Source organism: Dryobates pubescens, chromosome 8, assembly GCF_014839835.1.
Source record: "Dryobates pubescens isolate bDryPub1 chromosome 8, bDryPub1.pri, whole genome shotgun sequence".
In the NCBI taxonomy this organism is placed as follows: Eukaryota; Metazoa; Chordata; class Aves; order Piciformes; family Picidae; genus Dryobates; species Dryobates pubescens.
Window position 1 is genome coordinate 15,757,326 of NC_071619.1, and position 21,536 is coordinate 15,778,861.

Here is a 21,536-nt window from a genome sequence, read left to right on the forward strand (position 1 = left end):
AGGAGCTCTGTTTAGGCCTATATCCACCAGTAAGGTGCCTTTCTATTATATTATATCACTCACTACTGCTACTCTGTCAGCCATTCAAACAAGCAGCATAGCCTGAATGGTATTGTCAAAGCTTTTCTTTGACATGTGTGTGAAAATGGAGGAGGTCAAGATATTATTCCAGCTTTTCTTTGACTGAGCATATAATGGAATTTGATTTGTCCTAGTGAACATAAGAAGCAATCCATAAGCATTTATCAACTGTTTTGGAATGCCCCTGCTATAGCAGTGTTCGAACAGGATTAAGCATCTTTTGTATCTGGCAGTATACAAACAACACAAGCCTTTCCTTGAGGCACTTTAAATGGAGAACATTTAAACAGATCTTCATGCAGAAGATCTGTGGAACCCTATTTGCTGTAATGCTTTGAGAAGCACTTTCAGCATCAGGTATCATGAGTCATGTACTTAAACCAGCGTACAACCTTATTTACTACATTAATTACTTAGTTCTTACAACTTTTATTTATGCCGGCCCCTACTTAAAATAACTTTGTGGTCCCCACAAACTTCTAAGGTGTTTTGTTTCACTGATGTTCTAAAGTTCTCTTGGTGGAGATAGATCTCCTCCCTCCAGATATTTTCTTTCTCAACAACTTAGATCTCATGATAGTCCTTTCAGTACACTTTTACACAGAAACCCTAGTATGTTTTCAATAGGAAGCCCTTAGTAACAACTGTTAGTGTTTTTTTTGCTTTACTTCTGTGTGCAACACTTTTAGGGAGATAAGATGGTACTATCTCAGCAACTCAGTAGCATGAATGTCACAGTCACTTTTATCACTTGATAACCTCCTTCATAAAGGTGCAGACTAAATTTTCAGGGATTTGAGCTGGTTTTTTGAGCAATACAGAATTTTGGCATAAATTCCACCTTTTTTGTTTTCTTTTCAGATGACTGTTGTATTTGCTGATTCTTTTCAGCTTACTGTTGTATTTGCTAATTCCAAAATGGGAAGATATCATTTCACATTTCAGTTGCACAGATGCAAGTATTTATTTTGACAATGATAAAGAAATGCCAAAGATGAGAATGGTTACCTCTCTGTTTTACTGCCCCAGAGTGGTGATGATTTATTTTCACAAAGACAAGAAAAGACAGAAAGGAAAACTGCAGCTGCAGCATAAGAAGTAGGACAAAAATGTTATTTGCTAGATGTACATGCTGGGAATAAAAATTGAGGTTTCAGTAATATTTGTCCATGAAGCTCTAACCAGTCTCTGACAAAATGTTCTCAACATTTTGATAACATATTTTCCCCAAGGCCAAAGAAACATATACCTAATACTTTATTTATTATTCCAAATAGCAAGTCTTCACCAGACTTATCTTGGTGTTCAAGAAAAGAAGATGAAAATGAAAGCAAAGAAAAAACAATGTACAACAGACAAATTAAAACAATGGCATATAAATATAGACTGTCGCAGGCAAGGAAGGGTTAAAAAGAGGATGATGAAAAAGGAAGATGAGCAAGAAAAAAAATATTCTATGTATTTATTGCATTGCATACTCACATTGCGGTACCTTTCTGTCATGCATCCAAAACTGAATTGTTTAAGAAGGGGTATGAAGTGGTGCCTTTAAGCTTTTATGCTGAGTACAGCTGTTCTTTTCTAGAGGAGGCTGTATGGAGGAAAGAGTTGATTTTCCACACTTTCTGCTCCAAGGCTGAAGTTCTTGTCTTGCTCTCCTTGACTCATTTCAGTCAGGGTGCTCCAAGTTAGCAAAGACCTACTGCATCAACAGACACCACAAGAATTAAGTCCTCCAGAGAGGGACTAGAATCCAGGATTTAGTGCAAGTTCTTTCTATACAAATGCTTTGATAGATAGATCTGGGCTTTCTTCACTGAGAGAGTCATTAGCCATTGGAATGGGCTGCCCAGGGAGGTGGTGGAGTCATGTGACCATTTGAGGCTGTGCCTTTAAGAAAGGGACAGTGCTGGGACACTATGGCTGAATATTTTGTAAACATGGTATTCCAAACGAATTTCATTGGTAGATTGGTAGAATGTAGCTTGAAGTTTTAGTACATATCCTGCATTTTCCCATTGCTTGTAAATATAGGTACATTCCTTTGCTTTTCTGGCTGAGTTAGCTGTGGTTTTTTATTCCTTCTTAGTGGGGGAGGGAAAGCTTGGGCCTTTCTCTCTCGACCCACCACAAGTCACCATCCCTGGAGGTGTTCAAGAGGGGATTGGATGTGGCACTTGGTGCCGTGGTTTAGTCATGAGGTCTGTAGTGACAGGTTGGACTTGATGATCTTTGAGGTCTCTTCCAACCTTGGTGATTCTGTGAACATGTGCTGGGGAAACTGGATTTCCTTAGCTAGCTCTGATGATGCCTTTCTTACCTTACCTCACTAACATAGGAGTAAAAAACTGATACCAATAGCCAGTGCTGTATTATACAATTAGCATGAATCACAAATGGAGATGTTATGTGATTAATACTATTTCTGGAGGAGGGGGTAAAAAATAGATGAGATTTACAAATAAAATACATTATCATGTGTGAATAAAATAATTCAACTTCAATAAATGCAGGAAGAATGAGGAAAAAGGGCCATAGCACAGAGTTAGAAGTATACAGAAATAAGAAGTGTATAAAAATACACAGAGAGCCTAAATTACCCAGAGGACAGGATGTTACTAAACTCAGCCAGAAAACTGTTTTTGTTATATTTATGGAAGCCTAACAGCAGATAAAAAAGTTATACCTTGAGGGGAACAAATGCCAGCTTGTTATTCTTGACACCCAATCATTTATGTACACTCTCTGGAACAGCATGTTAGAATTTGTAGATAGGGTGCTGAAGACAAAAGTACACTTGGAAGGATCAACACCTACCTTCAGGTATCATTATTTTAAATACATAAAATAGATGTAGTCCCATACACTGGAGATGTGAAACCCTCTAAAGACCTCCAGGAAAGCACCTCACCAGATTTAGCCCAGCCCTAAAAACTGGCATGTTATTCTGGATGTGTCCTAGTGAAAGGCTTTTAAGGAAGAGATTTTAGAGAGGTATCATCTGCTTCATCTTGCTGAAGTTTCCCATTTTCTCTGCAATAGCATGTAAACCCTTTCCTTCAAAAATAAGATTATGAGAGTAAATACAAAGGATGGTGACACAAGACCTTTGAGAAGTAAGAAAACCAAGTGATTAACTTCTAATGAACTCTATGGGAATTTAAGGTACAGAACAAAAGATGAAGCTAATATCCTTCTTTCAGGCTGGAGTGGGTAAGAGCAACACAAAAATAATCCAGCATATCATCCACTGAGTTCACTTAGGGTGTCACGTTCCAGAAATGCATTGAAAGGCTGTCAAGAAAAGTGACTGATTTAAAGAACTGTGTCAACACATTTGCAGGAAGCACCATATTATAACTTGCTTTGCCTTAGTGGCATTTTGAGCAACTAAAAAATTCCTTTTACAGTGAGTATTAAACTGTACAGCGCTATCAGCTTTTAAGATACAAATTTATTTTGAACAATTTTTTCCCAGTTACTATCTCTATAGCTGTACTTCAGATACTATTCTTAAAAAAAAAAAAGAAGTATTCACACAGTGAGGAAATAGTCTCCTTTCTCCACCTTTTGCCTTAATGCTTTAACTTAGTTTGAATTACCCTTGCCATTTCTAAAGATATTTTTCTTCCTAATATTTGCTTAGCTGGGAAGGAGGGACAAAAGGACTTGTTTTTATCACCCTGGAGGAGTAAGTCACCTGAAGCTCAAGGCCCATGAACACATTCTTCATGGTTAAACAGGTAAAGTGTTTATTATGAGTGGACATAGTGAGGCAAAGTGTAGAACAGTATCTGACTGAATAGAAAAACACTTTCAGATTGATAATGGCAAAAGGCTGCCCAACTAGACCTCATCCTTGTCATGTGAAACTTGCTTGTTTTATTATATTTATCAAATCAAGATGTTGGGGTGAAACGGAAGGCGGGCAACTGAACTCCCAAACCCTGCTCTCTGCTGGCTGCTTTTCTGACTGCAGGAGACTGCCTGCACTCAGAATGTGTCAGGCACATTTTACCCCAGTCCCTCAGTCTCATGCAGGTTCATGGAGGAGCTGGGCCTCATTCATGGTGGAAAAATCTGTTTTCAAAAATAGGTGATGCTGACGTTTCATCAAAACTAAGAATTACAGTTGGATGCTTGTTAGTTCTTTCTTCAAAGACCTTCAAAGATTTTAATGTCTGTATGATGTGATCTCAAACTTCAGCGTCTCCTACTGTTGGGACACACAAACAATTCTTCCCTCTGTCTGTTGCATATGTAAATAAAACTTGCTAATAGTGTTTCTGCCTGCAAGACCAGTGACATGGCTCCAAGGCTACTGCTCCATATGGTCCTTTCATTTCCTCTCTTTCCCTTGTTCATCTGCCTTCTGTCTCTTGCTGGACATGCAAGGAGACACTGAAGAGCAGGTGTTTCCTGGTTTTAATCCTTACTGTCTAGCATGTTACTATACCAAGAGGTGTAATCTTCTGCTGGCATCCCATAGGTAACTGACAACTCAGATAGTTTTCACCCCACTTGGAGGCATGAGTATGACTCAAAGAATAGAAAAAGCTGGTGAGTCCCAGAAATAGGCTAGTATCCAAGAGAGCAAGGGATCTGCAGGAAAATCATCTAATTCAAAGCAATGTGATTTTGTTGTTGTTTTAACTTTGCCTGAAGGATTACACATGGAACAGGGCATAAATTGAAAAGAATGATATATAAATATTAGGAAGAGAGAAAATACAGGTAATGGGATTCACATTAATTTAGTAGGAAGGAGGGTCTATCAGCCTGCGGATACAAAGAAATACTTCAGAGGTGACCGTGTTAATGGAGTAGATCTTACAAGAGTAGCCACTATCAACTCTCTCAGCAGCAGCCAGCGTCCAGTGGGACCCCTGTACATTTCGACAGCGGAGGCAGCGGCACAGGGCTGTATCGGAGCAAGCACGCCGGGGGACTGTCACCCGTCTCCGACCGGAGCAGCTCATTCTGCGGTCGCTTCTGCTCGAGGCGCATCCACTGGCTTGCAGCTTGTCGGGTGCCGCATGCATATATATGTAGAGGGGTTCCCGAAGCGAGCCCCGCTTGGAGCGGCGGCGAAGCCGTGGCCCGAGGCGGCAGCGCAACGGGGCTGCGGCGAAGGGGCGCTCCTCCAACCTGCCGGGAGGAGGCAGCGGGAGGGGCGGAGCGGCTCCCACCGCGTCCCCCGCCGCCGGCGGAGGAAAGCAGCCGTGGGTGGTGGGCAGGGAGGGACCACCCTCCCGCCCGCCCTTCTCCTGGTGGGCAGGGGGCCCTGACGCCGTGTCCACAGCTCGCCCGCCCGTGGAGCACCGTGGGCGAGCCCGGCTGCTCCGGGAGAAGTTGAAGGCTGGGCCCCAGAGCCGGCTGCGAGGGGGCGGCCGACACCGGGTGTCCAAGGAGGAGCCCGAGCATCCCGGCTGGCAGGGAGAGCGGGCGGCCGGGCTTCATGGACAGCTCACGCCAACATGGTCCTCGCCCTCAACGGCAGTCACCTCTACGGTAACCTCCGGCCCTCGGTCTTGGAGGACCCGCGGGCGCTGAGCGGCGGCAGGATGATCGCCGGCTCCTGGCCGCCGCGCAGCCTGGCGAAGCTCGGCCCGTCGCCTCCCGCGTCGGCTCTGCCCACGGCGAGCCCCCTCCCAGCCAACGACTCCCAGTGCGGTGAGCAGATCCTCAGCTACGGCAACGTGGAGAAAGTTATCATCGGGGCTGTCCTCTCTCTCATCACCTTGCTGACCATCGCCGGTAACTGCCTGGTGGTCATCTCCGTCTGCTTCGTGAAGAAGCTCCGGCAGCCCTCCAACTATCTCATCGTCTCGCTGGCCCTGGCCGACCTCTCGGTGGCCTTGGCCGTCATGCCCTTCGTCAGCGTGACCGACCTCATCGGCGGCGAGTGGATTTTCGGGCGCCTCTTTTGCAACGTCTTCATTGCCATGGATGTCATGTGCTGCACAGCCTCCATCATGACCCTCTGCGTGATCAGTATCGACAGGTGAGACACCCGGCGACCCGCCCTGCCCTCCCGCTGCTCCTCGTACTCCCGGCAGGACCCGGACCAGCAGTACCGGCACTGACTGCGGCACTGCGCCCATGCCCGCCTCCCGAGGGTGGCCACCGGCCCTGGGGACCTGCTATGAGCGGTTCCAGCAGGGGCCTCTGGAAATTACCTGTAGGCATGCTAAAAGTGCGGAGAGAGGCGAGAGCAAGCCTTGCAGCCTCTCCCGTGCGAAGGAGCCCGCCGGAGCAGTCCGTGCTGCCTCCCGCTGTCCCAGCCTAGATGCTCTTTTATGCCCCTGGGTAATGTCCCTGCTACCAGTGCAGGCAAAGTGTCAGAACAAATCTGGTAATAAACTGTATACGTTTACTGTGGCTCTGTACAAGTAACGGGGCATTTGCAATCAGCCGCTTTAGAATTTACAACACGTCTTTAAATTGCCTTACACCACAACTAGATTTGAATTGATCATTCTGAAGCTGTGACAGTGTAACATTGTTGAGTTCAGTGGAGTTTTACCAGATCAGAGTGTTTATTAAGGGTTTATTTTACAACCCAAGAATATCTTCACTTCAAGTAACAGAACCATTTTTTTGACAAATAACATTGTATTTGAAAGAAAAATTGCTTTCAAAGATTTGTATCTTCAAAAATTTTTTCTGCCCTCTTAAAACCCAAGCTATGGTGATTAGGAATTTAGCTTCCAAAAGATACAGGCACTAGAGCAATATGGAGGTGTATACAGACTGCAAAACAGGATCTTAGGCATTTATATCTCATGTTAAGACCATACCTAAATCTCACATTTACTCATGTCTAGGCTCTCTTCTGTAAGACTAAAACAGATTCCCTTATTTCATGTAGGTTCCATTCTAAAATAAATTTCAGATTGTAAATTCCTTCTTCCACATCTTAAATCCTATGCCAAGAATTTTGGCATCTAGAGGAGGACTGTTTTCATTACAACTCAAGGCAATTAGCAGAAATTGAAGAACTTCTTAAGTAGACTGTAGAAGTAATTTATCAAGTCCAATATCCAACAGTTGCCTTGGCTGTTTACTTCTAAAAGTTTCTGGAGAGGGCTGTGCATTAACTCTCTGCAAAGAAATACCCTTTTCAAAGAATTTCCCACAATAACTGAGGGTTGTTTCCTGCCAGGGAGCATCATGGTTTATATTAATTGCAAAACTTTAATTTCGGTATGAGCATCCCCTGCATTGATCATTGATGCTCTTTATTTTGTGACTGAATACTTGAAAGCATCTTGAAGCAGTAAAGTGGGGTGGGGTGGTTTTTTTTTGTGTGTGTGTGGTAGGGTTTTTTAATGTGTTTAGTTTTGTTTGTGGGTATTTTGTTTGGTTGGTTTTCTGTTTTATGGTGGGTTTTTTTGGGGTGGTGGTGGTGGTGGTGGTAGTGGTGGCCTGTTGGATTTTGGTGTAGGGTTTTTTGTTGTTTTGGGTTTTCTTTGTTTTCTTTGGTTTGGCTTTTGGTTGCCTTGAAATTTGTTGTCTTTAAACTCCAGCACTGTAAGAAAATATGAACAGGCTTGTCTACCTTCCTAAGGTATATTATTCTGTTTTTCTAACCTATTCTAAGACAGGTGCTTTAATTTTTCCTCTTCACATAAAGTATTTCCATCCATCTCTGTGTTCTCTGCCTCCATTTCTAATATTTTTGAAGGCATTTTAACAGAATTAAGCCTTCTTACCCAAGTAAGTCTGCATGACTGATTTACACAGTTCAGCTGTATGCTGAACAGGGGCTTTGACTGAACCAGTCACAGTGACTACTTAATCTCTTGCTGTCTGCTTTTCATTCTCCTTCCACTTCCCTTTCCCCCAAAAATACTAACAAGAGATACAGCTATGTATTTAGAACAGAATATAACTTATCACAAATGTCTGATTTTCATGAACAAGTGCTGGTTTAAACCGGAATTATTCTCCTCTTGTCCTCAATTCTATCACTGGATGTTTATTGAACATGTTTTCTTCATAATTCATTATACTGTTGTCTGCTCCCTACTTGAAATCAAAATTGTGTGAATCATGGTGCTTTAACCTATGTCACCTAAATCCATTATATAGTTAAGAAGGGTGATGCCACAAATAGAAGGAAACAAGCCAGCAGTTCATTAGCAAAATGTCTCTGCCACTTGGCAAAAAAGAATTAAGAAGTCTCCATGATTTGTAATCCTATTTAAAAAAAAAAATCATCTTATACTATTGTAACACTGCTTGGTCAGGCCAAAGACTAGCTTGGGATGCTAACTGATTTTTGAATAGTGAATATGTACAAAATATGCAAACCAGGGAGAAATGATGAACATTAAATGTGAATGATTAGATGTTGCCAGTGTAGCATTGATTTTAATGATACCATCTTACAGGTAGTTGTTCCTTCACTTAAGAAGTTAGGAAAGTTTTGAATGATCAATGAGAGAGATTTATCTCTGAAAAAAATAAGTACCTCCAGATAAAGAATTGTATGTAGTAGAGGCGTTTGCACATCACCACATGTACAACACATGGGAGTGTCAGACCACTAACATGAGGACATTTTTCCCATGGTTTTGATGGAAACACTTGCTCACTTATATTATCTAGATCTCCAGTGATCAGCCCTCATTATCTCACTTCAAAGTATACAAATATGACATGAATCAAGAAATCCAAAACTAGAGAAGGAGTGAATGAAATTCTTGGTCCTTTAACTTGGCTCGTATCCATAGTGCTGTTTAGACACACTTAAACATTTTAACACAGGTAGGTGCGCCAGGGGCACATGGAATACATTTGTTTAGGGAGAAGGGTTAAGATATGGTAAAAAGGAACAATTCTGAAGAGTAGTTATGAATTGCACCGCCACCTAGCACTTTAGGACAGTTTAGGAAGCCTTTGTTATGATCCAGTAAAGTCTCTTCTGAAGGGAAAGATGAGGCTGTAGCAGCCAGTGCAGAGACAGCAAGTAAGTTTGGTATTTTAAAATGTTCATCATTAAACATCTAGATTCTTCATGAAGTAGATAAGAGACTTAGTTGAAGATAAATAGCTGAGAGAATGTTGCTATTGACTTAATTTTAAAACAACAACAACAACAAAGAAGTTTGTTAGAAACAAGCAAGATTTGTAAGGCAAAAATATAGCTGGTAAAAAGAGGCTTCAGGACCCTTCCAAAGAGGATAAAATGAGTAAATTAAAGAGGGTTTTAGATTTGTTTCCCTTGTGTAAATATGTGCTGCTCAGCTCATGCCACTGAGAACCATGAAATGCCAGCAGCTGGCAGGCCCATTGCACACAGAGGTATTTTGCTGCACTTAGTGGTGGGTGCATTTTTCAGCTGAATTTATCATCTGGAAAGCTCTGAAAGATGCAGATTAGCATGGGGTCTATGAATGGGCTGGTTTCATACTGCTGGAAAAGAAAAAACAGCAGTAATATTTCCCTAGTCAGACACAGGAAGCGCTGCTCATGCTTTTGAAGTAGCTTCTACACTAAATTGTATAAAAATGGAGACTGGTTGGTGTTTGTGTGCCATTATGAGGATGCACAAGAGAAAAGCTAGTCTGAAAAGGTAATTTTATTTTCCACAAATAAATAAATCTGTGGAGATCATGATATAATGTAGTAAGCACCAGAACAAGAGGGGACAGTCTCAAGCTGCACCAAGGGGAGGTTTAGGCTGGATGTTAGGAAGAAGTTCTTCATAGAAAGAGTGATTGCCCATTGGAATGGGCTGCCCAGGGAGGTGGTGGAGTCACCATCACTGGAGGTATTTAGGAAGAGACTTGATGGGGTGCTTGGTGCCATGATTTAGTTGATTAGATAATGTTGGATGATATGTTGGAGTCAATGACCTCAAAGGTCTCTTCCGATGTGGTGTGGTGTGGTGTGGTGTGGTGTGGTGTGGTCTATTCTATTCTATTCTATTCTATTCTATTCTATTCTATTCTAATGATACCAAGATTTGGACTGTTATGCTATTCTTCAGATCATATCTTTCCTATTATTTCACAACATGAAAACTTCCACAGATCTTTAGTCAAGCGTGATCTGAGATAAGCATGTTATTTTTGAGGCATCTCTGTCTTACTTAAGCCCCCTCTTTGGAAGAAGGCTTATCTGTTTAGAGGCAAGTCTGTCATAACTAAAACAGAGGTGACAGAGAGATAAGAGTATTTCTCCATTTTCAAATTTGTTAAAGATTAAGCAGACAAGACAGTTTGATATCCAGACAATCATTATTACCTTCACTATAATCACCATCCATGATAGCTCTGGAGAGAAGTGGGAGTTAAACAGACTTTGGCAGGAAAATTTTGCCTCAGTGACTAGTAGTCTCCTTTTGGTATTTCTTATTAGTGTGCTTGCCTTTTTTTTCCTTGTAAGGGTCCCCTTTTTCTGCTTCTGAATTAAATCATATCACATTAAGATTACTTTTCATTTAAGAGTGAGGAAATGTGGGGAGTGAATTACGAGGAACAGATGCAAACTGTATCTTAGTGGGTGAATGAACTTATAAAGGGAATTAATTTAATTTAAACTGGTGGTGTTTGTATGCTGATTCATCATGTTTTGGAGAGTATCCACTGGATAACTGCATAAGTAGCAATTTTAAATTCAGTTCAAGAATAGCTCTTTGGCTTAGAAAGTGATAAAGTAACATAACTACTCAGATAGAGTTGATGAATTATAACACTTTCCCCACACAAGTAATGAAACACTTTTGGGGAACTTTCCCAGTCTGCATTTTAGCCAACAATTCATGAGTATTCCAGAGTTCTATTAAATTGATGAGGATTTACAATGTGCATGGAAATGACACCAAAGTGTGCCTTTCTGTTGAGCATGAGATTTTTATATGCAATGATTGCTTCTCTCTCTCTCCCTGTTTGGTACCTTTTGCCACACTCCAAGTAAGTACGAGTACTTATGCTTCACTTCAGAATATGTCAGTCCTTAAAAACTCATCCATTTCCAGTGTCCTTGATGCATGCCTGGGAACTGAGATGTCTCAGTGTGCCTCACAGGAAGAACTTGGGATTAAATTTAATTAAAAATTTAAGCACATTAAAAACAATCCAGGTGTCTAGATTCTGCCTACATCCAAATCTCATAATGTGATATGAAAACTCTGTCAGTGATTTTTGTAAGCGTAATGGTAACTTAAGAACCCTGCATAGCTTCCCAGTCAATACTACCTTCAGGCCATGGGTAGAAAGAGCTGTGGTCTGTTCTGCTAGTCTTGCTTAGTTCCTTCAGAAAATGCGTATAGAAAAATTTGTCCTATGTGTAAGACAAAATCCATCTATGCATCTAGAATAAATGTAGGCAGCAGAATAAGTATAGGCACCAGCAGTACCCACTGTGGCAATTTGTTCAGTATAGGTATTGACACAGAAATTAATGAGGAATCAGGAAAAACCTAAGAGGAACTATAGGAAAAGTGTGTGATGGAGTTACTGCAATTAAGGTCTCCACTGCAGAAGAAAGTTTTAGGATCAATATAACAGCTAATTCCTAACTACCACCACCATCACAACAACCCTTCTTCTCATTGTTCAGCCCAAACCCCAACTGTACTCTGATCCTAAGTCTGTAAGTAACTTGTCTAGCTTATGAAAGATACAGGAAGCATTGATACACTAAAGTGGAAATCAACCCTGATTTATTTTTGTTCCTTTTCATGTAGTTCTTCCAATTTAACCCAATTAACATTCTTCAAATTATTGTAGTTTCTTTTTTTATAAGGATTTTCTTACTGAGCAGTCCTGCAATTACTGTTGTATTATTTACATTGAAAAGAGGTACAACATAAAGTTTTGCTCCCAGATTCTATGATTAAGGGGATTGGAAGTTGGATACATTTAGTATAAGGCAGTGCAATGTGTATCTCTCACTCAGAGCTGGCTTCAAAAGTGTAAATGAAGATGAGGTGTTTTGCTGTACTAACTGATCACACTTTGAGCACCTTTCTGTGACATCCTTAGGCATCTTTTCCCATGTCATGTAGGCAGCCTGCAAGAGGTGAAGTTGCTTATGCTGTAACCTAGTCTTGCCCATAGGAATTACTTTGTTAGGACTTTGTGGAGACATTATGCTTTATGACCAGACTGCCAGATACACAATAAATAAGATGGGAGGTTGCAATATTTTATCAAATACTGATAATACTGTGAAGACTTAACAACTCAGGAGGAAGGTGGAGTTTTTACCACCAAAATGAGTGGAAGTTTTGTTCTTCTCTAGTGGCATAAAATCTGTAGTGTGGTAGATGTGTCCCATGGCTGCACAGTAGGGGCTGACAAAGTTTAGGAAGCTAGAAGATGCCATAGAAAAAAGCCTGTAGATTTATTATTGCTGCTATATACTGGCTGCATTTATGTGGTGTTAATGAAAAGGAGTCATGAAGTGTGGAGATGGAAACGAAGCTGTGAAAAGGTGACTGCAATTGGTAATGTTCCAAGATATGCATGAATGGGGAATTATAGTTTAGCCAGTACCAGGATACATGCAATTAGATCACATTTTTGTGAATGCCTTCTCTTGAAATTGGATGTTGCATTCCCCCCCCGCCCCCATTTGAAACTATCTTCTGTTTGCTCCTACCAGGGTTTAACACTGAATGAGTTTTGAGAAGTGATTTGGGGGTCTCTAGTTCTTGGGGGTTCATCCAGACATTTCAAAGGAGCCTGGTAGTCAGAGGTAAGGGAACATTAATTCACATTTTTGCCAAGCAGGGCATTCTGGAAACATTAAAAAAATTATTTTCTTCCTGTCAAGTTCATAAATGTACTTTCCCTAAATGAGGTTGGATTTGCTTGAAGATTCATAGGAAGACTACAATTCTAGAAACACTTCTCTTAGTTTTTGAAGGGAGAAAGCAGTTTTCAGAACTATCTCCTAATATAAACCACAAAAATGCAAACTCATATCGTACTGGCATGATGGTGTAGCGTAACCTAGGTACACTGGTATCAAACTATCTTTTCCTGGAGTGTTTTCTTGAACTGAATGAGTATAGTAGAATGAAACATCAAAGCATTTGTAGACATATTGTGTTTGAAGCAAGACTACTGTGTCATTAGTAGCCTGCTCTCACAACCTTCTAGAGGAAAAGAAATTAACCAAGGAGTGCTATTTGAATTTTCTGGAATAATTTTATCTGAAGCTTATTTATAACAATCCTTGTAAATTATATAAGGGTAGTATCTCACTTCTTTAAGAAACCCAGCATTATTTTTAATACTGTGTTTGAATTTGAAGGAGTTTTTTGAAAACATTTGTGGCAACTTTTAAAGCACAACATCCCACTTTATCTGCAGGTGATATTGTGCAGATGGTCCTGTCTTTTGGTAACAAATGTCTATTTTTACTTCTTTGTCAGTATTTCACACAAAGATCTGGTCCTTCCTCTGTGGACTAGGAAATCTGAAGAAAGCCAGCCATTGTAGGTCTTGTGTGAACATGAAAGAGCTTGAGAAATACTTGAATCTGCCAAGATGCAGTTGTAGGAGAAAGAACGGGGAGTAAAATTACAAATTCTTATATCTGAGTGTACAAAGCATGAGCATCATGAGGCAATTCTCAGTGCAGTTCTGTCCTAAGAGTCACACATGTGAAGCAAGGATAATTTCTTTCAGCTGGAAAGCTGCAAGTTTTAGATTTTTTTTGTGCTATACTGAATAGCCAACTGTTTCTAAAGGATTGATTCATGGTCTATCCTTAACTATCCTGAATATAGAAAAAAAACAGGTGACTTTTTTTAGCAAACTCTTACTACAAAGATTAAGCTTTCCTTTCCAAAAGACTCCTGTAATTAAATATGGCATAGGGATGTTTTTTTTTTCTTAATATAACAAAACTAAAGAATATAGAAGCTTTGTTTTTCTTCTTGCTGATTAATCAGGAGCCTTCATACAGGACATCTAGCTTATCTGATGTATAGGGGTGGTTCCAAATACATTAGCATGTATGCAACTCAGGAAGTGATTTGCCTGTGACAGTAAACAAATTTTTGGGGATAATGTATGGAAAAGAAAGAAATTTCTAATAGTTACTGCTGTTCTAATAACATGCAGAATTGAGATGTGCAGCGAAATCAACTCAGTACTAAGTATATTCTTTTTGTCTTTACACTGGCCTCTGCTGTTAAATTGTGACCTAGTCCAGGAAACCTCTGAGAGGGGTTAACATTATCATGGACGACTATTTCATTGCAAAATGGTTCCTAAGTGTTTAAAAAACACCCAACCCAAACCACAAAAACATGAAGGGACATTACAAAAATAACGTTTTCTTTTCTTTTTTCTTTTTTTTTGAGGAGAAACCAGGGCAAAGTCTATTCTTAGAGGTACATTGTGTCTTGCTGAAAAAGCTGGCAGCAAAGTTTTTTCCTGAGATATATCAAGGAAATGGGCGTTTTTTTTGGTACTGTCAAAACCTGAAACCATTTTTTTTTAGCTTGTGAAACTCTATAAGCAAAAGGAAAATTAGCTATGCATTTTTGTTTATGGGGTCTTACGCTCCTTTAAGGAGATTATGAGACACGGAAGTAGAACCATATGAAAAGTAACACTTTTCTCATATTAGGAGCTATTTGTCCTGCAGGCTGTAGCAGATTGAGGAGTAAGCATGTTTGCCATGTATTAACAGTGGTGGAAAAACTGCTCAGGGACGAAAGGGAGACTGGACAGAATTTGTTGTATCTCAGACATCAGAAATATGGCCTATTGGTGCTGCGAGTTAAGTTGAGCCACAGATACAGAGCTTTCTTTCAGTACATTATTTATAAACTGTTCACTAGGGACAATGTATTTCAACATATGATTTGCAGATCTCCAGAGAAGGTGACAAAAAGAAGCTGCAAAAACATCCATCTGTTGTCAGTAGTGTCTGTTTACTAGCTATGACTATTCCCATACTAGAAAAAGCAGGGAATTTTGAATCAAACTATCCTAGACAATTTATTCTGCTAACAGGTATTTAGAAATTGGTAACAGGCATAAAAATTAGAAAGGGAAAATGGAAGGCATGAACACAGGTAGCAGAAGTATGTGATGCTATCTAAACTTACTGTAGAATTTGTGCCACAATTGTCATCATGAATACAAATCAGGAAAACATGTTGTGATTGTCAAGAAATATTTCACATACACAGTACCATTTGCCAGAATAATTTTCTGTAAGCAGTTCTCCATGTGGGTTGTTAAATTTTGTTTATTTGCTCTAGAAGTTGACATTTAACAAACAGCTGAAGTACGAAATCCATGAGCAAAGTCAGAGTGTGTTGTCTGGCCATAAATTGCTTGAGAATATTTATACCCATGACCCAAAACAGCTGCTGACAAGATGCAAAGCTTTTCTTTAGTAGTTTAGCAAGATGTTTTGATGCTAAAGATAGTACAGCTTTGGCTCTAAAGACTTCCTCCTCCCCCTCCCCATTGTTATTTACTGCATTTTCACTTTTACCTTAAGAGCCTGCGCTGGCAGACCTACTTCTTAGCACAAGCGGTTTTAGCAAGAACACCAAATGTAGTCTCTTAGGAATGTATTGTCCCATATTAAAAAGCTGGTTTTGCTAAATGAGTTTGGTCATTAGCAGAACACAGTCTTCATTTCTAAAAATAACTGAAATTAAAATAGCATAGTAGACTGTTTTTCTGTGAATTAAACAATGCAAGAAGGAACTTAAACATTTCCAAAGCCTGTTACTTAACATGAAGCTTCTGCACTGCTGCCTAAGTGCTGAAGTGAAGGGAGCGTGTTATCAAGTATCCCAAATAATTGCAGTTTGCAGTGAGCATCCTGCAAAGTCTATAGGCTAGCTGTGATGATTTGTCCCACACTGATGTCAAAGTTCTGTTCCTAATTTCAAATGCACTTTTGAAGTTTTCCGCACGGTAAAAAGAACTGATATTATTGGAAGCTTTAGGCACCACAATAACCCTTAGGTATTTTAGTCTTTATCCACACAAGGTTGATGCAACCATGTTGCATAAGAACCTTAGGGTTGCCAACTTGCTGCTGAGAAAAGCAAAGGCAAGGCATACTCAATGAGAGACAGAAAGAATGGCTTCTTTCTGCTGGTCCCACATATTTCAGTGCTTTCATGTGTGGTGTAGCATCTGTAAAACAAATAGAGAAGTCTGGGATCCTTGCTGATCTCTAGATCTTTCTATCTTTAAAGACTTTGGAGGAGGAGATGATCTGTTATTGGCTGTGTCTATTTTTGGTCCAGCATCAAGGTATTCTAAATTCTGGAGAACTTGAGAAGGTACTGTAAAATAAATGTGATCCCCACATAGAGTGAGCCAGATAAGTGGTCACTTGTGGTTAACCAGTGGGTGAATCCAAGCTTAAATTTTATCATTCTGTACAAAAATCCCAGAAGAGGGCCAGAGGGCCAGAAAGTTCTTTCTGGAGAGGAGAAAAGTAAAAGGTTTTCTGTAGATTGGATGTACTCTGTTTCCGTACCTGTGAAGTTTGTGGTAGCAGTTTGTTTTGTGTTGAAATTTGATCTATATTTTAAAAATATTTAGTATTGCAGATTCTGCAAGATTTTGAAATGGAGGGAAATGATGAAAGACCTTCCTGAAGGAAAAGAATAGACTATAGTGCAAACTCATTTTGGGTAGGCCTTTACTCAACAAGACAAAAAGGACACAATTCCTGGGTAATTTTCAGGTTTCCTGTATAGAGATCTCAAAGCTTACTTGGAGCTGCTTTTGGAAAAGCAGAACTAGTGACATCTGAAATGGGGAGTTTGAACTCCTGGATTTGGATTAAGCTTACTGAAGCAGCAAGCTGGAAAAAGGCAGCCACACAGAACCACAACATGGCAGGGCTGATCAAGACTCAGGAGGTTCGAAGTTCATGAGAGTGGAGGACTGGTTAGCTAGAAAGAAGTAGTGTCCATTTAGCTATTAATTTCTTCATCCCCAAATGTGCTGGTAAAAATGAACAAATATTGTGACACATTAGCTATTAAATATTGTTATTGTAAGGGTCTGAATGTATAATTTTACCCACAACAGTTTAGGGTTTCCTATCACCAGATGTTTAATCCCCTTCAACTTTCTTCAGTTAAAGAGCACCTGGAGCTGTGTATTTGAGACTAGACTAGACTAGACTAGACTAGAGCAGGTTGAAAGAGACCTTTGAGATCACAGTATCACAGTATAAAAGGTTGGAAGAGACCCCAAGGATCATCAAGTCCAACCTGTCTCGACAGACCTCATGACTAGACCATGGCAACTGCCACGTCCAGGGACGGTGACTCCACCACCTCCCTGGGCAGCCCATTCCAATGACGAACGACTCACTCAGTGAAGAACTTTCTCCTCACTTTGAGTCTAAACCTCCCCTGGCGCAGCTTGAGACTATGTCACCCAACACCATCCAATCAACTAAACCATGGCACCAAGTGCCTCATCCAGTCCCCTCTTAAACACTTCCAGGGACGGTGACTCTACCACCTTCCTGGGCAGCACATTCCAATGGCCAATCTGTCTTTCTGTGAAGAATTTCTTCCTAACAGCCAGCATAAACCTCCCCTGGCACAGCTTCAGACTGTGTCCTCTGGTTCTGGTGCTGGTTACCTGGGAGAAGAGACCAACCCCCACATGGCTACAATCACCCTTCAGGTAGTTGTAGAGAGCAAGAAGGTCTCCCCTGAGCCTCTTCTTCTCCAGGCTAAGCAACCCCAGCTCCCTCAGCCTCTCTTCATAGGGCTTGTGCTCCAAACCCCTCCCCAGCTTTGTTGCCCTTCTCTGGACACATTCCAGCAAGTCAACATCTTTCCTAAACTGAGGGGCCCAGAACTGGACACAGTACTCAAGGTGTGGCCTAACCAGTGCTGAGTACAGGGACAGAATTACTTCCCTGCTCCTGCTGGCCACACTGTTCCTGATACAGGTCAGGACGCCATTGGCCTTCTTGAGGATTCCCAAAGTAGTATTACATTTTTACAATTTGTCTATTTCCAGTTTATAGAGGAGAGCTCAATGTGACAAATTTATTTACTGACATTAAATTCCAAGACATCACTGAATGAGGCCTTTTCTGAGATAAATGACATCAGGCAGGGGGTTTACATGTGAAGGGAGAACTGAGGATCTGGTGTATAAGCATGCTGTAAATAAATATGTTAGATAAAACGCTAAGTGTTTAAGAAAATAAATGACATATGGTTGAGAGATGTGGCAGCTAGAGCAGAGCTCACATTAACTGACACAAAAGATGATGAGACACGATAATCTTATTCTGTACCACATACTGAGCAAAAATACACTGCTAAAAATCAATAAATGGCAAATAAATAGCTGCCTGTATAAGTTAGGGAAGGAATCACATTATTCTCTTCTAGTAATTCCCCATTCCAGAATTTTCTGTTGGAAAGGACTGGTTTCTAAAAACTTTGAATTGCAGATATACAATTTGATCTAATATCCTGCCTCCCCTCCTTGATACCTTCCTCTCCTGCTGTGTTCCAACCCACTGGCTCCCTTTCCAAACCAGGTTATGATTTCTTCCTATGATAGGACCTATTCATAATAGAAAGTGGAGACATGCTTTTACTACTGTAAAGGACAAGCAAGCCCAGAGTCTGCATCTTTAAAAATCTACAGGTATTGTATTGGGATGTTCTATTATAAAAATGCTTTATGCAATTGAGACAATTTTCCTGGATTTTATTTTGTTAGAGCAATACAATTAGAATTATTTTCTGGCAGTGTCCTCTTTTGATACTTCAGAACAAGATGGTTCTGTTCATTTGCTTGTATGTGAGCGGCAAGGTCCAGTGCACCATTGTGTTTCAAACTGCTCAATCAGGATAAAAATCCTGTATATAATTCAGAATGAAGGCCAATTGTAAAGCTTTACTGGAACACAGCATGGCTCTCTTCATTCTTCACAAAGCGCTGCTAGATACCTGTCTGGATGTGACTTTGAGCAGAGATAACTTATTCTTCTAGTGCTTAGACTAGAGTTGTATTTGGAGTTGTATTTAGTTACTCATGCACTGGAAATTTATCACTAGCTGCCTACCTCCTGTTTTGGGTAGTTTGTTTGCTTTCCACCCCCTCCACCACCATTGACCCTGTCTTACAAAAATTCTTTGCTTTGCTGCTATTCTCAAGTAAAGCATCACTGATCTAAGTTAGTCAGCTAGAAACACAGTATAGTTTTTAGTCTCAGACTTGGTTATGAAACAAAAATACTTAGATTCTTTGGCTGCTTCAGTGCCTCAGTTACAATCCCAAAGTTTGCCATTTCTCACTTTGCCATTTCTGTTAGTGGGTTTGCTTATTGCTTTCAGACATATTTGCATTGAGAGTTCCTTTGTGAGGGGATTGCATTAGTGAAAAGTATTTTACACTGAACTGCAATTAAAATATTTTTCAGGAAAGGAGTGAAATTAAAACCCACAGTGCCCAGTTTCTAGGAACAGTAGGTAGCTCTGGATGACATTTCCACATTATAGAGACCTAGGCTATGTACAGACTCAAAGTTTTAGAAATAAGACTTGTAATTGAACTTGCTTTAGACTCAATTTTCCTGTGTAACTAGCATATTTTATTGATATATTGTTTGTTTAGGTTCGTTTGTTTGTGGTTTTGGTTTTTTTCCTGCTGAATTGGGGCAAAAATTATACAACTTGAGGCAAAAAATTACAGTTCTTACATACCAGATCCAGAGGAACCTAGCAAACTCTTTGCGTGATTTTTGACAAGTTCAGACCTGCCTTCAGGCCAGTACAGCTAGGCACAAAGCCCAAGCAGTCCAAGTAGATTAGTTCTGTATTGGAATTCCACCATATGACTATATAGGTTATCCTTAGGGCTCTACTGTGGAGAAGCAAAGAGAAGAATTTGGACCAGGTCCTTCTAGAACTCTTTCTGTCTGGAGAGAAAGAAAGGGGAAGTGGGAAGTAATCTGTAAGGAATTGTTTCTGAAGTGCTTCATCTGGAGATACGTTTGTATTCAAGGAAGGAAGAGAGAGGACATAAATATCAGCACATTTAAATAGATATTCCCTGAAGACACTTTGTTTTAATACAGTGGTATTAAATACTTTGTTTTAATACAGTGGTTCATCGGGCTGTGATTTTTCATTTCATTCATCACTTATGCTGTGGAAGTTTCTGAAATGCTTCACTTAATTGTACTGAGACATCAGTCATGATTTTCTAGTTAAAGTTGTAGGAGGCTTTCATTTTGAAACACCATTATAACTTTCAAAATAATTCCTTTTAAGCTGATGCTTAGTGTCAATCCAAGCATGACTCATGTAGTGAAGCTGGAAAAAAAAACCACCTTAGCCATTTCTACTTTATGGGAATCTGATGAGGCTTTTCTTTTTAAAAAAGATGATTTTTCCTAGCTCTAAAATCAAGCCCAAACACATTTTAGTTGAAGGTGTCTGTTAGCTCACCTCAAGAAACACAACCCCCACCTCTGGTTTTCAGGTTCTTAGAGCTCTCTATATCTCCTTGTGCATTGAGGGGTTCTCCAGTGAAAAGCAAGGGGGACAGGACATCTGGGTCTTATGCCAATATGGTGTCAGGGAATGGACGTAGCACTCAGGTGGGCACAGGAACTTGGCAGACCTGCATTTTTGTGTTACTGAGCAGCATGTTCCTGTACTGTTTTGACAACCTCTTCTTCCTGAGAACTGTTTAAAGTCCTGGTGTCCCATTCCCAGTCTGACACTCCACCCCTCACCCTGAGAAACTCTCCAGGCTGCCTCAGCTGCATTCACATAGGCACCCTCTGATGTGCATCTGCTGGCACTCTGGTACCCTCTGAAGATCCTCTTGGAATTTGTTCTGGTTTCAACTTGTTTGTAGCAAATACATCCTGGAATCCACTTTGCTGCCAGACACAAAGGGGTCACCCAGTGTATGTGCATGATACATTAATACAGTGGCCAAAATACAGGCACAGATCCTGTGGGCTATAATCTGCCTCTGCTCAGCTAAGAGGTGTTTGTTCTGGTGCCTGACAGAGTATAGAACTGAGGCAAAACATGCTGCAATTTCTATTACAGCTTACTTGAACGCTTGCACAGAACAGGATGGACCCAAGACTGAGGCATATCTGGTGGTGGTGTTCTGGCACATCTCCTCTGACCTGAATGAAGCTGGCAGGCTTGCCTGTAATCATGAGTGCTTGTCTTTGCCACAGGACAACAGCAGTCAGGATATGGGAGAGTAAGAAACCTGAACTCTGTTAGGAAGTTGGGAGTCTGAGAACTAAAACTGTCTCTGAAGGCAATAAAGGGAAAACCAAAAATGTTAGAAGCACTGTAAACTGACAGAACCCTGAAATCTTCATTGGCTTTGGCAATATCCTGAGTGTGAGGAACAAAAGAATTAAGATAAGGGGAACTTGAAAGAGGAAAATAGGGAATTTCCAGTTCCTAATCTGCAAAATGGATTATTTTC

General features: G+C 40.5%; 1 protein-coding gene across 2 annotated transcripts in view; it reads left to right on the forward strand.

The window, feature by feature from the left end:
- The first annotated feature begins 5,395 nt into the window (after positions 1 to 5,395).
- Positions 5,396 to 21,536, forward strand: part of HTR7 (5-hydroxytryptamine receptor 7) — a 34,222-nt gene continuing 18,081 nt past the window's right edge. For both annotated transcript variants that reach the window (XM_054163489.1, XM_009897730.2), the window contains exon 1: positions 5,396 to 6,085. In XM_054163489.1, coding sequence (XP_054019464.1) covers positions 5,559 to 6,085 — 527 coding nt within the window. In that variant the 5' untranslated portion in view covers positions 5,396 to 5,558. The remainder of the gene's footprint in view (positions 6,086 to 21,536) is intronic.